Source organism: Elgaria multicarinata, chromosome 2 (assembly GCF_023053635.1).
Source record: "Elgaria multicarinata webbii isolate HBS135686 ecotype San Diego chromosome 2, rElgMul1.1.pri, whole genome shotgun sequence".
NCBI classification, from domain to species: domain Eukaryota; kingdom Metazoa; phylum Chordata; class Lepidosauria; order Squamata; family Anguidae; genus Elgaria; species Elgaria multicarinata.
This window is the reverse complement of record NC_086172.1, coordinates 46,194,028-46,212,500: the sequence shown is the minus strand read 5'-3', so window position 1 is coordinate 46,212,500 and position 18,473 is coordinate 46,194,028. Positions and strand designations below refer to the sequence as shown.

Below are 18,473 nucleotides of genomic sequence, written 5' to 3'. Positions count from 1 at the left end.
ATTTATATTGATGATCTAAACTTGTTTTACACTACCAACAAGATATAATTGTTTGTAAATTTCCAGAGGGTAGCTGTGTTAGTCTATTGCCACAAATCTTACGTTGACTATAGAGCACCTCATCAGATGTCCATTAAGTGCCACAAGACTCTTCATTGTTTTTATTTACAAATAAATAAAATAAATGGCAGTCATTTTTCAAAATAATATTGGAAAAATACTTCACATTCAGTTTCAAACATTTTTTAAAAAACAACTTCTTCAAAAGGATATGAATGTACCAAAATTTTAATAGCAATTTTTCTGAGGGGATTGAAAGGGGTTAAAATGTACAAGGCAGATGCGGCACTGAATCGGAAAATTGCCTTCCCTCTATTCAATACTATGAAGGTCTGGAAAACAAAAAGGAAATACAATGAAAAATTGTTACCTTTATACACAAATAATTGCTTCATATATTTTGTTGTTACACTGACTTCAGGGGAAGATGTAGGCTCTTGTTGACCTGTGGTACTATAACTTTAGAAATTGGATTCATATATGCCCATTCAAATTAATTCAAAGGCAATACTATTATTTATTTTTATTTTATATATTACATTTCTATACCACCCAATAGCTGAAGCTCTACTATTAGTTATTGTTGTTGTTAATGTAACAGCTATTGTGTTATTGTCATCATCAATGGTAAGAGCACTTGAAGTGAGTGTTTTTGTCAATGTGGCTCGAACTGTAAGACCATCTCAGCCTAAAATATTTGAAGGCAATTAGGAAGGTTAGTGGGATGTAGGCATACGTAACTGCTTTCATATAGATCTATTTGTTTTCACCCATTTTTCTAAAGTGGACTCCACAAAGATATGAGGAGCATGGTGAAGGACTCAACAAACACAGAAATTCAGTTTCTGACCCATCACTATAGACACATAGGGCCTGTTCAGACAACACAATAATCCAGGGTTAGGCCGCTAACCATTTTGCAGGAAATGGTTAGTAAGCATGTTTAAACCGTGGTTATGTAGCCACTATGGTTAGGAATGGTTCACACGAGTGAACCGCCTTTGCACAAATCTTTGTGAAACCCCAAATGTTTTCAAGGCGGATTTCAATTGTAAACGGACTGAAGTTTGCTGAAGTCAACAAATAGTGAGAAGACATCAGAGATTAATGTAATAATAGGCATTTGCAAAAAGCTAACAAGAGGCAGCGAAAATCCAGCCGATCTTAAAAAAAACTCACTTTTTTATTGCTATAATACGGGTCGAGGTCTTCCAGAGGTTCAGACACCATCCCTGGAGGAATGTCTCCATAGATAAATGGCAGTGTTTTCCCTGCTTCCAAGTCACTATTTGGCTTTGGTCCATTTTCATCATCAGCATCGGAATGATCCTGTTTGGGCTTTTTAATTTTCTCCTCTGCACAACGTTTCTCAAGAGCTGCAAGAGATTCTCTAGTAAAATAGCGGAAGCTGTCAGGTCCTGGTGGTACCAGCCGGGCCTGTGCCATTTTTTCATCCTGCACATTTAAATTACTTTAAGTCTATTGCATAAGAATGACCTGCAAAGAGAGAGAGAGAGAGAGAGAGAAAGTTAGGAAAACATTCAGTGTTCATGCAATCACCAACTTCTACAAACTTAAAAAATATCCTGTTTTTTGTTGTTGTTGTTGTTTTTTTAGAAAAACCAAAAACATTAGGTTATACTCACTGTGGCAGGAAGAGGGAAAATGTAGCCCTCCAGATGTTGTTGGGCTGTAACTCTCATCATCTCCTACCATTAGCTATGCTGATTGGGGCTAATGGGAGTTGCAGTCCACCACCATCTGGAGAGCCACACGTTCCCCATCCCTGCATTATGGGAGGAGTTTTGTTTTGCTTAAGGCCATCAGCTTTTCCTAGACTTTAATTCATACAAGGTAGAGATCTGCTTAAGAAATAGGGAAAAGGAAGATGATGCCTAGGAGTGCAACGGCCAAGGCCAATCTCCCATTTCAGAGCTTTTACAGTAGGTCATCCGCAAAGTAGCCACTGACATCAAAGAATAAGTCCAACAGAGAGATTCTGAAAACCAAGACAACCCATAAGTCTCTGAGGGTATGCCATGTGCTAGCCCTGAACAGACTGCAAAATGTGACAAGTCATCATAACTGTATGAGGTAATACTCTAACCATGACCATGTTTCTGTTCCACCTGGCCACAGCTGGAGTCTTACTGGTCTGGTTTGCACATAAATGCTAACCCGTATTATGGGTTGTTGAATTCAGGGTTGTCGTGATGTGCAAACCTGGCCATGCTATCAAACCATGGTTTGCTAACCATGAATAACCCAGAAAGAGAAACCATGGTTTATTCTTGCCTTGTGAACTTTGGGTTGCTTAAACCATGGGTTGTCATTACATGTGAACCCAGAAGCGTGGGTTGTTCATGGATTGTTTTGCTAGGCTACAGAGGTGGCGGACAAGAGTGGTTAAAAAAATAACACAGCCATGAATCATAGAATAGTAGAGTTGGAAGGGGCCTATAAGGCCATCGAGTCCAACCCCTGCCAGTATTACAGAACCATAAAGGCATTTGGAATACAGGGAGGGAGTGAACGAAAGAGGAGAGAAACAAAGAACCCAAAGATAAAGGGGGGGAAAGCCATGATTTCTTCAAGCGTCTGCCAGACAAACTCTGGGTAGGGCAACAAACCATGGGGTACTGTGTTTCAGCATGGACAGATATGACATTAGCCCTAGGGGCTTGCCCCTTGATAGAGCAGCAGAAGAAAGGTTTTCCTTTTTCAGTCCACTTTGGTGCAAATGCTTTTGCTGCTCAGGAAGGGCACAATATGAAGGAAAGACAGAAGGCATAAATCTCTACTGAGGATACAGAAGACAAAGAACTGGAAACTGTAAGAGAAGGAAGGAATATGAGATTTATGTGGACTCAAGATATGAATCATCTGATGTACCACGATGCATAGGGAACCAAGTAATACAACAAGTATCAAAAGACTGTAAGAATGGGGGAACTAGAGCAAACTCCTCAAGACAAAGATGAAATGCAACTAAACAGCTGAAAATGAAAATGTATCTTACCTTTTTATTTCTGGGCAATGTCAGATCTTTGAAATGGAGCCACGGGAGCTGCATGTAATTTCTTTGGATAGAATATGAAAAGGCTGTGGATTACAAAATCTTCTTTTTCTCAAGAGATAAAATGAATACAAGATGTCCTATCTTTAATTTTGGTGGAATCTGAACGCTTCTCCTGTCAGCAGATTCTGGACAAAGCGGCACACAGAAACAAGGAACTTTAAACAACAAGAAAAAGGGGTGTCTGGCTTCCAGTCATGTCACCACATTTTTCTTTGAAGTAAGATTGAAGGACCTTGGGGAAATTCAAATTTAAAAAAGGAAGATCGATTCCCATATATGGTATCAAATTCCACACTGACACAAATTGTCGGAAGTTCTCATAATGTTTGAGATAACCAGTTTATTGAAGCCTTTATATGCTCTAAAGACACTTTCAGCATCACAGCTGTAGGATGATTTGTGGTGTGGCTTCTTTTTGACCTCCATTCTGCTTGTTTTTAAGGCATTTGGTGAAGATGCTGCTATTTCGGCAAGCATTTGATCTGGAGGGCAGTCAAATTGCACCTGCTGTTTATTGTTCTGCACTTTTTAGAAATTATTACTACTGCAGATGTTTTATCTGCCTTGTTGCTGCAGCTTTACTGTTTTGGTGCTTTTATTGGGGCATTAAAATTTGGAGGGGTATTTTTTATTATTTATTGTTAACTACCAAGTTTTTCAGCGAGGCAGAGCTGTGTGTCCTTCTATAGAGGGAAAAGTGGGATAAAAATTATATATATATATATCTTTTATCCCTCAGCAAACATGAGCTGTAACACACCTTAGTGAGACATCTCAATACAAAAGAAAATAAAGTGTTGTGTTTTTTTAAAGTGATATTAATAGTGCCCTGCACTCAAAGAGCTGCTTCAAATCAACATATGAACTTTAAGTCTCCCTCACGTTTGCAGCTCCTATTCATGTGCACGTCTCCTTTTTACTCATTCTCTTTCCAAGTTTGCCTTCCCATCTCAGGCCTTCTCCTCCTACCGTCATTCTGCAGGAATACTCCCTGTTCCTACACTTCTTTATGAGATCCTACTGTTTCCATAGACTGGTCACCAGTCCATAGACTGGTCACACTCCTGCCTGTAGATCTTTCAGCTCACCTGACCTTCTCTAGGATCTGAGCAACTCAACCAATGGCAGCTGGACGCCCTCGTTTACCTCCCCTTCTGAGACATTAGAACTGCTCAGTCAATCACTGTTAGAAGATTCACCATCACCGCCATCAAATTCCTTGTCTCACAATATAGTTGGTAGGCTATTTTTATGACACCTGAAAGTTCACAACATTCAGCTTGCAAAAAGCCTACATAGAATCTGAAGACCTGCTTACATCGATATTCAACTCCCCATGTGCTTTATATGCTCCAGAAATATTGATTTAATTATATATATTAAACACTTCATATGGTAGGCAAAGACCTCCTTACATCAATATGCACTTCCCAATGTGCTTTATGTGTTCCAGAAATATTGATTTAATTATATATATTAAACACTTCATATGGCAGGCATTCTTGTCAATAATGTTAGTTTGTGATCAGAGATCCCTTATCTCTACAGCCAAGAAAATCCTTAGATAAATACATTTTAAACCATAAAACTGTCTACTTACTCCATTGAGATTAGAGTAACCGACTGCTGTTGCTTGCAGTGAACAGCTCCTACAGTGTTTAATCTCACTCGGTGTGATATTTATTTCCAGTTGTTTTCTTTCTTTGCTCCACCATGTCTTTATTATTCTCTTTCCTATTACTGAACAAGAAGGATATAAAATTCAGGTTCCAGACTATTCTGTCTTTTCTGGAAAAATTCAGTTTTATGCAACGCATGAAAAGTAAGGATTGTGAAGCTATTAAAACTGTTGACATATCATACGCTAACAAAGCAGAGCAACCTAAAATAGGTACGACCAAAAGGATAGCAGTGTAGCTCCTTTCAAAGCAGTTCAAAGGAGCACATAATCAGGTGGGGAAAGGTTGTGTATACTTCAAATTCTCGTGATTTAAACAGTATGGCTTGGTTCAGACAACACGTTTCTCAACGGTAGTTTTAGAACTCCACGGTGGAGCTTTTACACCACCATTGAGAAATGTGTTGTCTGGCAGGAAAACTCTACACAACAGTGGAGGGTTTTTTTTGTGGAAAACAGCCCACACAGAATATCCACGTTGTGCAGAGGAGAGTTCCTGCACAGCCGTTCTGTTGTGCGTTGTGTGGAGGGCTCCATAGAGTTTTCTGTTGCGTTGAGTTGACTTTTCCCACTGGCTACAGAGTTCCCTGGCAAGAGCGGAAAATGGAGCGAGTGCCTCCCTAGGACAGCTGCTGGGATTACTTTTTTTTGCAGCAATGGCTGATGGGATACCATCAGGAGGACTAGGGGAGGGCAGAGGAACTGTCAATCAAACATCATGATGGATTTTACCCCACACTAGCCCACACTCATGGCAGGGGTGGAAAACCTTTTTCCGGCCAAGGGAAAGTTCGGGGGGGGAGCACATTCCTCCTGTGGTCAAAATGTAATTCTTAACTATTTTAAGCCTACTCATAAGTAAGCAGGACAAGACTCTGCATGCTTGTGCAGAAATAAGCAGAATTGTATCACTCAGTAGCACTTTCGAATAGCATCCCAAATACCAGGCCTCTTACTCAGAAGTAAGCATTAGGAGCATACCTACTCATAAGTAAGCAGTGCAAGCCACTGCATTTCTACTCAGAGGTAAGCAGGGCAAACTTCAGAAGCAGGTCTGAAACACTCAACAGCTTCCTCCTCAGCCCCCCCCCCTTCTCCCCTCACAGGGAAAATCTCTTATCTCTGATCAACTGCTGATTGGAGAGAAGAGTTTTTCTCTGCCGCATGCTGAGAAAGGGGATATTTTAATTTTATTAGTATTCTGGGGAAGAAGGTTGAGAGAAAGTGCTCCAGCCCTCTCCAGAAACCATGATACTGATCGCTTTTCCCCAAATGTTGCTACAGCAAGGTAAGAACAATCTGTAACAAGACCACTGGGTGTGTGTGTGAGAGAGTACACATATGCATGTGAGCATGCCCCCCAGCCCCATGCCAATATCACATGCGCTCTGGGTCAAAAAGTTGCGTACCCCTGCATTAGGAATATTTCTGTATAAAGTCGCAGCAATACTTTTATTAAAAATTGCTTGAATTAAAAAAAAATTAATCCATTTCCTCAAGATCCAAAAATTCCTTGATGCAGTTTGGCAATCAAGAAGTTTGAATACTGCAGCAGCTGTGTAAGGGTTACATGTTCTTCCTGTTGAAGGAAATGACCTTCAATGGGCAAGAGGATATAGAACTATCAACCATAAAATCCTATATGAATACATATACACTCCATTACATGTGAATAACTGGGCGAGTGTACATAGATTCTCACAATCGTTTAATAAGTATCACTATCAGGATAAAATTAGGGGTCGGTGGAAGAACTATGTATGATGCTTTGAGTTCCTTGGAGGAAGATAGAAATGTAATTAAATAAATAAATATAAAAGTCTACAAGTTTAACTGCCTCCCCAAAAACTCAGAAATCCCTTAGACAAAAAGATCTTCACTTAATTATACTATCTTTGTTATTTTTAATGGTTCAGGTAAACCTTGTAGTGAGTTGGGAGTCTTTGAATTTATATTTGAAATACAAATATATGTCAACTACTATGAAGAATCCAGAATGACATTTTCAAAGAATTCTTATGCCTGATAAAGCTGTTAATACTATAGTAGCTGTTCCTTTTGCTGTTCCTCTGGTTAACTGCATAATGGTCAGGCGGAACAATCCTATGCATATTTACTTGGCAGTCAATCTAACTATATTCAATGGAGCTGACTCCATATAAATTCTATAGTGTTCATTTTGGTAGTAAATCATAGGAATCTTTTCCGGAATAATTTCGGTATCAACCCACTTCTCTCAGCACACATTTGTTACTGGCGCTACACCCATACACAGTTCAAGAAAAGTGTTTATATATACTTAGTTCCTTTACGTCGTTCTTGCTCACTTTATACTAAGGAAAAACAGTGGAAGAGAATGCATTATGCCATTCAATGGCCTTTGCAATGGCTTATTGCCCTCATATAAAACAACACAGAAATAAGTTACTCTTTTGGATTTAGTTTCTTCAGCTTTCATCTTTAGATGTCTACTCTTATTATATCTTCTTCAGCAAGATGTAGTATCATTGGATATAGTGCTTTTATTTAATATACTGCCGCCCAGTGAAAGTATTGAAAGGTACTGACAATATCCATTTCTTCTAATGAGCTTTACTTTGCCAATGAAACACAGAATGCAATGGTATTCTTGCTAACAGTCACCACCGGGTCATTTAGAAACCTTCCCCAACCTGGATCTCTCCAGATATGTTGGACTACAAGTCCCATAGTCCCCACTCAGCATGGCCTCATGGTGGGTTGAGAAAGACTGATTTAGGGCATCTTATGATCCATGTCGTGTGTCTATTTGTGCCTATTTATACCATGTGTCTATTTTTCTTCTCCTTCTCATCTTTCTCCTCTCCTCTTTTCTTTTTTTCATTATCTCTCTCATAATCTTTTAAACAAACTCCTAATTTAAAATGTGTGAAAGTGCCACTGTGCACTCCACTTTAGGGAAAGGCAAGATCATTTTTGACCCAAGACGTTTTGCTACTTGGAGACCAAATGATAAGGCTGCCTTTTACTGCATGAGCCTGGACAGATTCTGTGTCCTCTTCTGTGTCCCTCTGCTATCTGAAGGTAGGTAGATGGTGATCACAGAGAGGGCCTTTTCAGTTGAGGCAGCCCATCTAAAATGCTCTTTACTTTCTGGCCTCAACTCTGATGTTATTTTATTTGCTTGGATTTTTCAGCATGTAACGTAAGCTAGCTTTCATTATGGTTTTATCAGTTCGGTGAATTTTGTGGGTTGCTTTAATTGCTGCATCTTGTGTCTGTGCAATGTTTTGTATATTTACTGTATTTAAATTTATTTTATTGTATCCTGCCCAGGTTTAAGAATAATTGCTATTTCATCCTTTCTCTTCAATCATGACATGGATCTGCTTTTCTGTTTCCTAAGCAGAATACTGGAGGCTAAACTGATATTTTGGGAAGTCTCCCATAGGCCTAAATATTGTGAAATATGCATTAAAATCCTGCTAATAAAAAAAGCCTTACTCACCGTGGTTAAAGGTGTCTTCTGAACACAGTCTGGCTTTCTGGCTTAACCACCATGGTTAAAGCCATGGTTTAAGGCAGAGCTTTCCAAACTTGTCATGTTGGAGACACACTTTTTAGACATGCATCATTTTGCGACACAGTAATTCAGTTTTACTAGCAAACCGAAGGTTAAACTAACCCCTTATAAGAGATACGGACACATACATAAATTGTAATAACGAAATGTATGGGGACACAACATATCTCATGAAAACCTTTCATTTATATTTTTTAAAATATATGATTTGCAAGATAATAACATACATTTCCAAGGCTTTTCACATTGAACCAATTTTGTCGAGCTGCCATCGAGTGGCAGTTGAGACAGTGTTCTAACATAAAACTGGACCCATGGAATTTCTCGAATGTGTCACTTCAGGTGCAGCCGCGTCACCGGAAGTGACGCGGAATCAGCTGTTTCGACCCGATTATGCATACTGCGCATGCGCAGTACCTGTATGATCCCTCGACCATGGTGTGCATACATGGATGCAACGGAAGGGGAATATACTAGTGCACCATACTAATCGGCACCTTTGCTGTGTAAAAATGCATGCAAGTTGGTATTGCTTATTTCACACAGACTCAGAGGTTTCTCGTTACGTTCACACAACACACCTACACACTGCAGCTGACACACTAACATGTCGCGACACACAGTTTGGAAAGCTCTGGTTTAAGGTGTCTTCGGAATGGGCCCAATGAGCCTTACTGTTGCCTGGAGCTGAAAAACAGTCAGGATCTACACTACTGCTTTAAAATGGTTTATAACAGTTTTAACAACTGTTGGGGCCCAGGACACACAACATGCACAGTTTCCAAAATGTTTTCAAAATGTTTCATCCTGCTTGGTGTAGATCTGGCTCTGGTTATGGAATTTCTCCTGTTGGGCTTAACCTCCAACTAAGATTTGGGAGCTAGCGTTTCATCAACTGGGCAGCTAGCTTTTCAGAGGCAACCTATGCATACTCATTTAACTAGCATAATCACAGTTTATAAGAATGAAAATAATTTCATCAATCCCAACTGCCACAATCAACTCAGATTTTAAGCAATGTGCAAAATTCCTTTTTCCTGACTTAACTAAAAAGATGCAGCAATAATTAGTACATGCGATCAAATTTTGCACTGCAGAAAAAGAAATCACTTTAGATTTGAAACCGTCATCTTGAGAGTTGGTGAGTGGGGGACTGGGAAAACTGGTGTTGAACAGGCCCAGAGAATACACTTGTTTTAGTTCACAGATACCATTTGATACAAGCAATTACAAAAAGTCAACTTGAACTCCCCCTCCCCACTGCTCTAGACTCATAACACATTCAGTCCCCATGCGCATGCTATAACCCAATTTGGATGATACAATACAAGACGATGATATCCACAAATTCCACTTCAGACATAACAGCAAGATGTTCATATTCCTGCAGGCCTCTCTTCTCTTATAGCTTTTCTAGACGAAAACGATCAACCTGCTATTTCTACTTCCAGATACTTTGGAGAATTAAGATCAGATTTCTACACAAAGTTCTTTTCCTTTCTTGCCTTTACATATTTTCCACTACATAACCTCCAAGCGCTGCAGTGCACTTGTGCTTTGTTTCGCAATGCCAAAAAATACAGAATTTCCCCCACTCACCCCCAAAGCGCTTTTGAAAGGAGTGAAACTGGAGGGTGACATCATCATCTAGAGCACTTGGAAACAACCATAAGTGAGGAATGGCGAGCGCACAATAAAAGCCTCATCTGGGGAAGCTCTTAAAGTGTCTGCATAGGCTCTAAGATTTGAAGAAGTATAAAACAAATCCTCCCTTTCTCAGTTCTCATCCTATGATCCTGTATTTGAATAATCATATGAATGATATGAATGATCTACTGATATCATCGTGAATAACACCTTGTCTGCTGGCAAGAGATGTGGATTTATTTTAATATTCAGAAGAAACAATAATAAGCCTCCTTCTATAAACTCCTCTGTCCCAATAATTTATAATTTATTTAAGGCATTTTTTTATCCCAGTCTTAGGCCAAAAAAGACTCCCTCAGCAGCTTACAAAAATAATTGAGCCATTATAATGGCGTTCTAACAGTGGCACTTAGGGCCACTGGTAAAGTGCTCAAACAAATGGTTCAGTATTTAATCCATCTCAAAAAAGGAAAGGCTTCGCAACGAAAAATAAATATAAGAAAGGGTTTGCATTAATTGTGCCACAGGGTTCATTCTTTTTCATGGATGGTGACCAAAGATTTTAAAGCTCCCAAAGAAATCACACAGCAGCAATCCAGAACCACAGTGAGCCTGTTCAGAAGACACCTTAAACCCTGCTGGTTAAGGCTTTTGGTTAAGCAGCAGGGTTTCAGGCATCTTGTGCGATGCGTTTTGCTAAACTCTGCTCACTAACCACAGTCAGACTGTCTGCAGCAGGGTTAGTGTCTCTAACCATGGTTTAAAGCATTGGTTGTGACAGCACAGCTTCTGGTTAGTCGTAACTCCAGAATACCACAGTTTTGCTAACTACAGAGCCTGAAGTGTTGTCTGCACAGGCCCAGTACCAACACAGTTAATGTGTCTGCCGGCTATTTGATGGGCTGCTAAGGTCTTCACCAGAGGCCTGCCTCTGGATGCCAACAGGTTTATTTATTTGATTTGATTTATACCCTGCTTTCTACTAACAAATGGCACTCAAGGCAGCTTACAAAACTATTTAAAATAGATTAAAACAAGAAAACACATTAAAATACAATAAAAACATAATAAGTACAGAATAAAAAGAGCACTCAACCCACAGACTCACTTCCAGACTAAAAGCCTTCTTGAATAAAGTGGTCTTTGCCTCTGGCAGAAGAACAGCACAGGGGGAGCAAATATAGCCTCTCCTGGAAGGGAGTTCCACAGTCTGGAGTGGCCACCGAAGAGGTTATTTTGTTAAAATGGGAACAACCCATTTGCACCACTCCAAGCATCTTTGGAGACAGAGCAGGATATAAATGAATGAAAGACCAGCCAATTGCGGGGAGGGAGGGAGAGAGGGAGAGAGAGGAGGTGGCATCAATTCAAAGAGTGTGTGTTAATTTGGGTAAAATTTGAGGATTATCTACATGTCTGAAAATCTGTGATAATATATAATTATCAGATATCCCTGCTAATAGTTGCAAATAGAGAAGAAACTGGCAAGTGAGAGTTACACAAGAATAAACATGATTAACTAGATCTTGGTGTATGTCAGAGCTGATTAAAGCCACATTTGTCTCTCAATTCTGGGTTAGCTACACACCAGAATAAAGCTCCAGTTTAAACTAGGGGAACCACAAGGAATTTATAATTTACAGCAGCTACTAATGGCCCCCAGAGGGCTATTCTCATAACCAAGTTTCAATTGTGTCAGCTGCTTTTCCTGTAAGATAGGAATCTTGCATATTTTCTAAAAAATATTTTGTTACATTCATCCTATAGTGCAGGAGTGCAAAACTTGTGGCCCTCCAGATGTTCTGGACTACAACTCCCATCAGCCTTAGTCAGTATAGCCAATGGTGAAGCATGATGTAGGTCAAAACATTTGGAGAGCCACAACTCCCCCCACACACTCCCGCTACAGAGGGTGCAGTCACCATGACTCTCTCCAGGGTTAGGAAACCCATGTCCTCTAGACGCTTTGGACTACAACTCCCACCAGCCCCAGTCAATATCATCCATGATCAAGGATTAAAGGATTTTTAGTCCAAAACATCTGGAGGGCACTGGGTTGTCCACCCCTTTTCTATACCAGTGCAATAAATCCTAGTACTCTTTGCTTAAATATTGTGAGGATCAGACTATTCTATTATTATTATTATTATTATTATTATTATTATTATTATTATCAACCCACCTTTTTCCCAATACTAGGACTCAAGGCAGCTTTACAAATTAAAACATGTACAGTTAAAACAGAGATATACAAAAATTAAAAATATTAAACATACTACAATATGAAAACATTTAAAAACATTTAAAATACTTTTTTTTTAAAAAAAAAAAAAGATCCAGTATATAAACAACACAATGATGCCCAGACTACTCTCCAAAGGCCAGCTTGAACAAGAAAGTTTTAGCCTGCCTCCAGAAACACACCAGGGAGAGTGTCAGTCTAGCTTCCCTGGGAAGAGAGTTCCAGAGCCCCGGGGCAGCCACTGAGAAGGCCCTGTTCTGCATTTCCACCAGGCGTGCCTGTGATGGTGGTGGGACGGAGAGAGGGCCATCCCCTGAAGTTCTCAAAATATGGGCAGGCTCCTAAGGGAGAATACGGTGTTTCATATGAACATGTATTGTGTGGCCTTATCAGACTTCTCCCCCCCACACACAATTGCCAAGGCATTCCCCAAAAAAGGGGGGGAGGAATCACTTCCATTAGCCACACCCCCAGCAGTTGCGCATTGACCAGTAACGTGAAAGGGAGCCCATGCTGACACAGATGGAATGAAGGATTGGAGTCTGAAAAGGACTGAAATCTATTGCCAGTTCCCTTCTCTGCTGATGTTATACAAAGTTTATACTGAACTATAGCATGTACAGGAGATATTTATCAAAAAGCACTGGGCCTAATCCTCCATAAACACAATCCAATTTCATGAAGATACAGTTCCACTCATTTCAACAAATGCGCTCTTGATTCATATTGATAAAAAGCAGCAGAAGAGTTATTACTTGCACGTACGAGCACAGGGAATAGACAAAATGTAATGTCAATCATTAATTGGCCTTTGAGGTTGTTTTGACCCCACAAACATTTCATCCTGTGCCCTGCCTCCCACCTTATGCCAAGAAATGTCACTCTCTGGCAAATATATTGGAATGATTCATGGCAATGGCTGTCCCTTTGACAGAGGGAAAATCCCATTCACACTAAAGCACCAGGAGGGCATGAGAAAAGTGAACCATCTCCTCCCATAATTCAAGAATTCAGAGGCTGGGCAAACCTTAACTAGAACTAGAGGCGAAATGTATTTACATTCGGTCTTTTTTCTCCTCTCCCACAGCATACTGGCAAAAGGGTGACCATGTGCCTTCTTTTACAGAGGACTGTCCTCTATTTTGAGTGAGGGCTCTATTTGAAGAGCTGAGGCCAGTCTAACTCAGGTTTAAAGATAAAGAACCATCAGAAGGGAGAGGAGGAGCTTGAAATTGCCCATCCACAGTGAACACTTGGACAGCAGATTGAGCAGGTGCCCAGTCATCTGGTCACAGTCTTCCACACTATTATTTATTATTATTTATTTATTACATTTATATCCCGCCTTTTTTCCTCCAAGGAAGCCAAGGCAGCGTACATAATCCTCCTCTTCTCCATGTTATCCTCACAACAACAACCCTGTGAGGTAGGTTGCGTTGAGAGTCTGTGACTGGCCCAAAGTCACACAGTGGTTTTCCATGGCCGAGTGGGGACTAGAACCCAGATCTCCTGACTCCCAGTCCAACGCCTTAGCCACTACACCACACTGGCTCTCACTATGGTGAGATGTACTGTATGTCTATTTTATCATTGGTCTTATTATATTTGCTTTTATTATATATGTTGACCTGAAAGCTTTAACTATAGGGTGACTTATTAATTGAATGAACTGTTGTTGTTTCTAAATTTTCATTTTTATGTAAAAAAGGCATATGCAAATTTTATGTAAATCTGCATCCTCCTTCAACCTCGTTTTTGGTGATGCATTTCTACTATCTACTATTTCTACTATCTTGACAATTTCTAAGTGGCCATCCTACTGGCCAAACAGTCTACCCACAAAATATAAAAAGCAAATTTCACTCATCATGCTGCCAGTGGGTGGTAATAAAAAGAACTGACAATGCCATAGTATGCTTTCAAGTTGGCTTCCATGTGCAAACGCTTTTCACAGATCACTTCTAACCCAATTAGAATTGCTATCTTTTATAGCTGTGTGCCAGGCAGAAAATCAATAGGTATAGGCATACTGGCCTTACTAGCCTGGCAAAGATAACAACACACACACCCTTCCCCACTAAACACACACACACACACACAGAAATAATTGCAGAATAAATTATTTTGAGATAACAATCATAACACAAGAAACAATGTACTAAAAGTTGCAATGTCCAGCTCAATGTAAAATGGACTTTTCACCCTGGATTGTCAGGCAAGTCTTATGACAGGGCAGATAGGAACAGCCACTTCAGGCATGATAGGCAACACTCCTGTCAGAGCTTCAAAGGCCAATGTAGTTGCTGAAGCCTGTTCCTCGGTTCTGGGAAGGGAAGCAGCTATGCTCTGATCCAATTGGAAGCGAAGATGGGCAGTTTCCTGTTTTAATGGCGCATAGCCCTTCACTTATCAGAACATGGAAAGAAGCATCAGCAACCCCATTGTATTACTCCACCCAATAATAAGACCAGTCTGACAACTGGGGGTAAAAAATCTACTTTGCGTTGAACGGGACATTGCAACTTTTAGTATGTTGCGCCAAACACTGGTCTGATTGTTCTTCCAAAAAATAATTGGGCAGTATCCAATAATATCATTCCACAAATTCAAATAGCACTAGTAAAACTCCTTCGAATCTTTCCGTCGAGCAAGCAGTTGCTTGTTATACATGCAAGCAGTTGACCAACCGGTTGCACAGCAGGTAACACAAGTGGAATGCATAACCAGTTGCACAACCGTGCTATGCAAACATAACTTTAGTTGCATTCTCATCTTGTGCATAGTTCAGAACCTAGTTTCTGCTAGTGCAACTTCATTTGCACTAACAGAATGACCGCTGGATTCTACCGATTAGTTTTGCAATTATTTTAACATTCAGTCCTATTTTTACTGGACTATACCTGTCATGCATGTATAGTCACAAGAAAAAGAAGGGCACCCTTCCCCACTAAACATTTTGATATCTAGTATTTGAACAATAAAAAAAATGTTCTGATGATTTAGTCTAACCAAGTCTCTTTATATCCCAAATATATCTATAGATATACATACAGCTGTTCTGTATCATATGACATTTTAAGTGTTGAACTCAAAAGAAGCACCATGTTTTGTTATAATACCAAAACTAAACAAAAAAGTGACCTTGTAGACTAGAATTTCTTTGTTAATTTCCTTCCATCTATGTTCTAGTGAACAAAGACCATCCAACAACATTAATGTCCAGTATTTGGTTCTGAATGTCATTCTTGCCAGCTGGTCCTAATTTGTAAGCTTATAAACCACAGAAGTCCTGCAAAAGTACAGGAGGACTGTCAGACACATACAGAGACATACATATATCATAAAATAAACCATGATGTTAATAAAATCATGTCAAATGTGAAGGCAGTGGACATTTGAAGCACAAGCACAAACAACAACACTTTTCAAATACCCTGTATTGTACTGCGTTTATTATGGCAGAAAAGCTCCAGCAGAAACAGAGCATGGACTAGCCTGGAATCAAGGAGCAGAAGATGAACACCATATGAGAGAGATAAATATTTGGTTGCAGCCTAAAGCTGTGTTTGCTTGCTTAAACTCAGACAGGACCTATTTCCAATGGTGTTTTTCCCCCATGTATAACTGTGAGTGTAGGATTTCAATCTTCTCCTGCCTCACGCTTTCCCTGGGCAAAGGAAAAGGAGAAGCTGTCATTTTGCCCTGCCACTCCCCCTACAATCCACCTTAGCAGTTGTTGCAGGAGCAAATGACAAGTTACTCCTTTACAAAGATAAGAACATAAGAAGAGCCCTGCTGGATCAGACCAAGGATCCATCTAGCCCAGCGTTCTGTTCACTCAGTGGACATCCAGGTGCTTGTGGGAAGCCTACAAGCAGACTGTGACTGCAATGGCACCTTCCCGGTCATGTTCCTCAGCAACTGGTGTACATAGGCGTGTAAAGAAAAGTAGAATGTAGGCATCAGGAGGGTGCCTCATATCAAGAATGTAGCCTCATATCAAGTTGTTAATCTACAGCAAGGAGAAAAGAGAATCTATGACACAATTCTCCTTGACGCTTCGAAGGGCCTTAGCAACTACTGGCTTAACACATGGTTTACATGCACAACACAGTAAACTATAACTTGGTATCTAGTTGTCCATATTCGCCCTCTGCCTTGGGACCAAGCTCTTTCAGCTCTTGTGGGAGCAACTTCTACTTAGACTGACCAGTCCCGCTCTTGAGGTCTGTAGCACACATCATCACCTCACAGCAAAGCTATTCTCTCCTCTCCTCGCCTCCATCCACTGCATGTAAACCAAATATCACACAACAACCTTTGAATTAGAACTTGCACAACTATCATGAAAATATGTTAGGGCCATGCCCTGAGCTGATCATCTGGATAAACCCTAACTGCACTAATTTTCCAAGAAATAAATAATCCTCACTCAGGATAAGAATCTGATAGAAAACAGACACAGCTCATTTGCAATGGATCCCCATCGCTGATCCAAGTTACTTATGACACATTATGTCACTCTTGCCCTTGGCTAAAAGAAAAGAAAAGAAGTCAAGACATTTTGTAGATTGAAGGCAGTTCATATCCACACAAACATGCATACCCACACAAACATACCCACAATCAATCCAAACATATAGGCTGTAATCTCCAAGCCTGTACTCCAGAGAAGTGGCATCAAAGTCAGTTGAAAATATCACTCTGGAGTAAGCAGCTGGAAAAAGTGAGACCATAACCTTGGGTATATTAAGGATGAAGCACCACAAAACGGCATCGACTTCATAACATGAGTGAGCTCAAAGGCAAATTGATCAAGAGAAAATCAGCATACCTCAGGCTGCTATTTCTCATGCTCCATAAGATTTGGAGATCTATGTCAAGTAGACAGTGCTGATGTGTCAGTACAGCCAAACACTGAAATATATCAATCTTTTTTTAATTTTTTGGCACCAACACAACCAAATAAAGAGTCCAGCATCTCAAGTTATTTAGCACAATCAGGAAATATCTATAGCTGAGATATATGCATCCTACACAAAGGTGCCAGATGCTGTATATTCATTAATTCTAACATCCCTATCTTGTTTGAGAACTAACTTTAGAGGTTACTCTTCTAGCACCTACAATCCATCATTCAGAAAACCCCTCTTGTTTACACAGGATGGCACCCTATTTTCATAGAAGTGTACCACACACAATTTATTCCCATGCTAATGTGAGGTAAGCTATTATTTCTATATTATAACCTTCTGGGGGTGGGTGGGAGGTGGCCCAGTTCAACACTTTTAGAACCAAAGCTGTGTTACCTAGTTACAACAAATAGCTATTCGCTTTGTCAAAAGAGGTACATTAATGGAGATTAACACAAAGAACATAATCAAAATATATGTTATGGCTTGCTTTCCTTACAGGCCTTGCAGGGAAAGTGGTTCATGTTAGGGATTGAATGGGGCCTTTTTTTTTATCACTAATCTGGATTTCATGTTCTCCTCTCACAAAACCTATCTCACAATGGAAAATAATAACAATAGATATGGCACATATAGTTGTAACATTCTAGAAACACAGGGAATTGGATTCTTCTGAAAACAACCTTTTTAAAAATAGTATAGATGAAAATACAATACTATATGCATTTCTTCCTTGTGGCACTTGGATGTGAGAGCTTCATAGCCATGCAAAATCTTATTTATTTATTTATTTTTAAAACGAACAAGTGGTACATATTCTTTCCCCTTAGGAGCAACATGACCTCCACTAGAAATTTAAAACAGTCCCTGTGTCTCTTTATTGTAAGTAAATTTACATTTTACAATCTGCTCTATCCCACAGGGCAGGTTAGGAAAGAGATATGTAATATTTTCAGTCTTAGGACACTATGGTTTTACAGTATAATCCTATTCATGTCTACTCAGAAGTAAGACCCAGGGAATGCAATTTGTCTTACTCTCAGACAACTGTCTATAGAACTGCAGCTTTAAGCAGGTAGAAAGGAGAACCATAAAGCCACCCACCAGCACAGCATCACTACAATTGGGCAATTCAAAATGGCTTTAAATTCTCCCAGTTCTTCTTTGGATTTATCTGTACCAACCAGAGGCTAAAATCAGATGCATTATTTTCTGTGAAGGTGCCAGGTTGCTAAGATCCCATCATCTGCATGAGGAAATGGCTCGCCAGCTTACCTGATGAAAAGGGAATG

The 18,473-nt window shown here is 39.9% G+C and overlaps 1 protein-coding gene across 2 annotated transcripts in view; it reads right to left on the bottom strand.

Annotated features, from left to right (window-relative positions):
- The window catches only part of LOC134392277 (sodium channel protein type 3 subunit alpha), a 62,913-nt gene extending 61,392 nt beyond the window's left edge, over window positions 1–1,521 (bottom strand). Inside the window, exons 1-2 of one of the 2 annotated variants that reach the window (XM_063116463.1) lie at window positions 1,240–1,521; window positions 274–392 (exon numbers count right to left, since the gene is read on the bottom strand). In XM_063116463.1, coding sequence (XP_062972533.1) covers window positions 274–392; window positions 1,240–1,506 — 386 coding nt within the window. In that variant the 5' untranslated portion in view covers window positions 1,507–1,521. The remainder of the gene's footprint in view (window positions 1–273; window positions 393–1,239) is intronic. The other variant, XM_063116462.1, reaches the window with a different exon arrangement.
- Window positions 1,522–18,473: the final 16,952 nt, after the last annotated feature.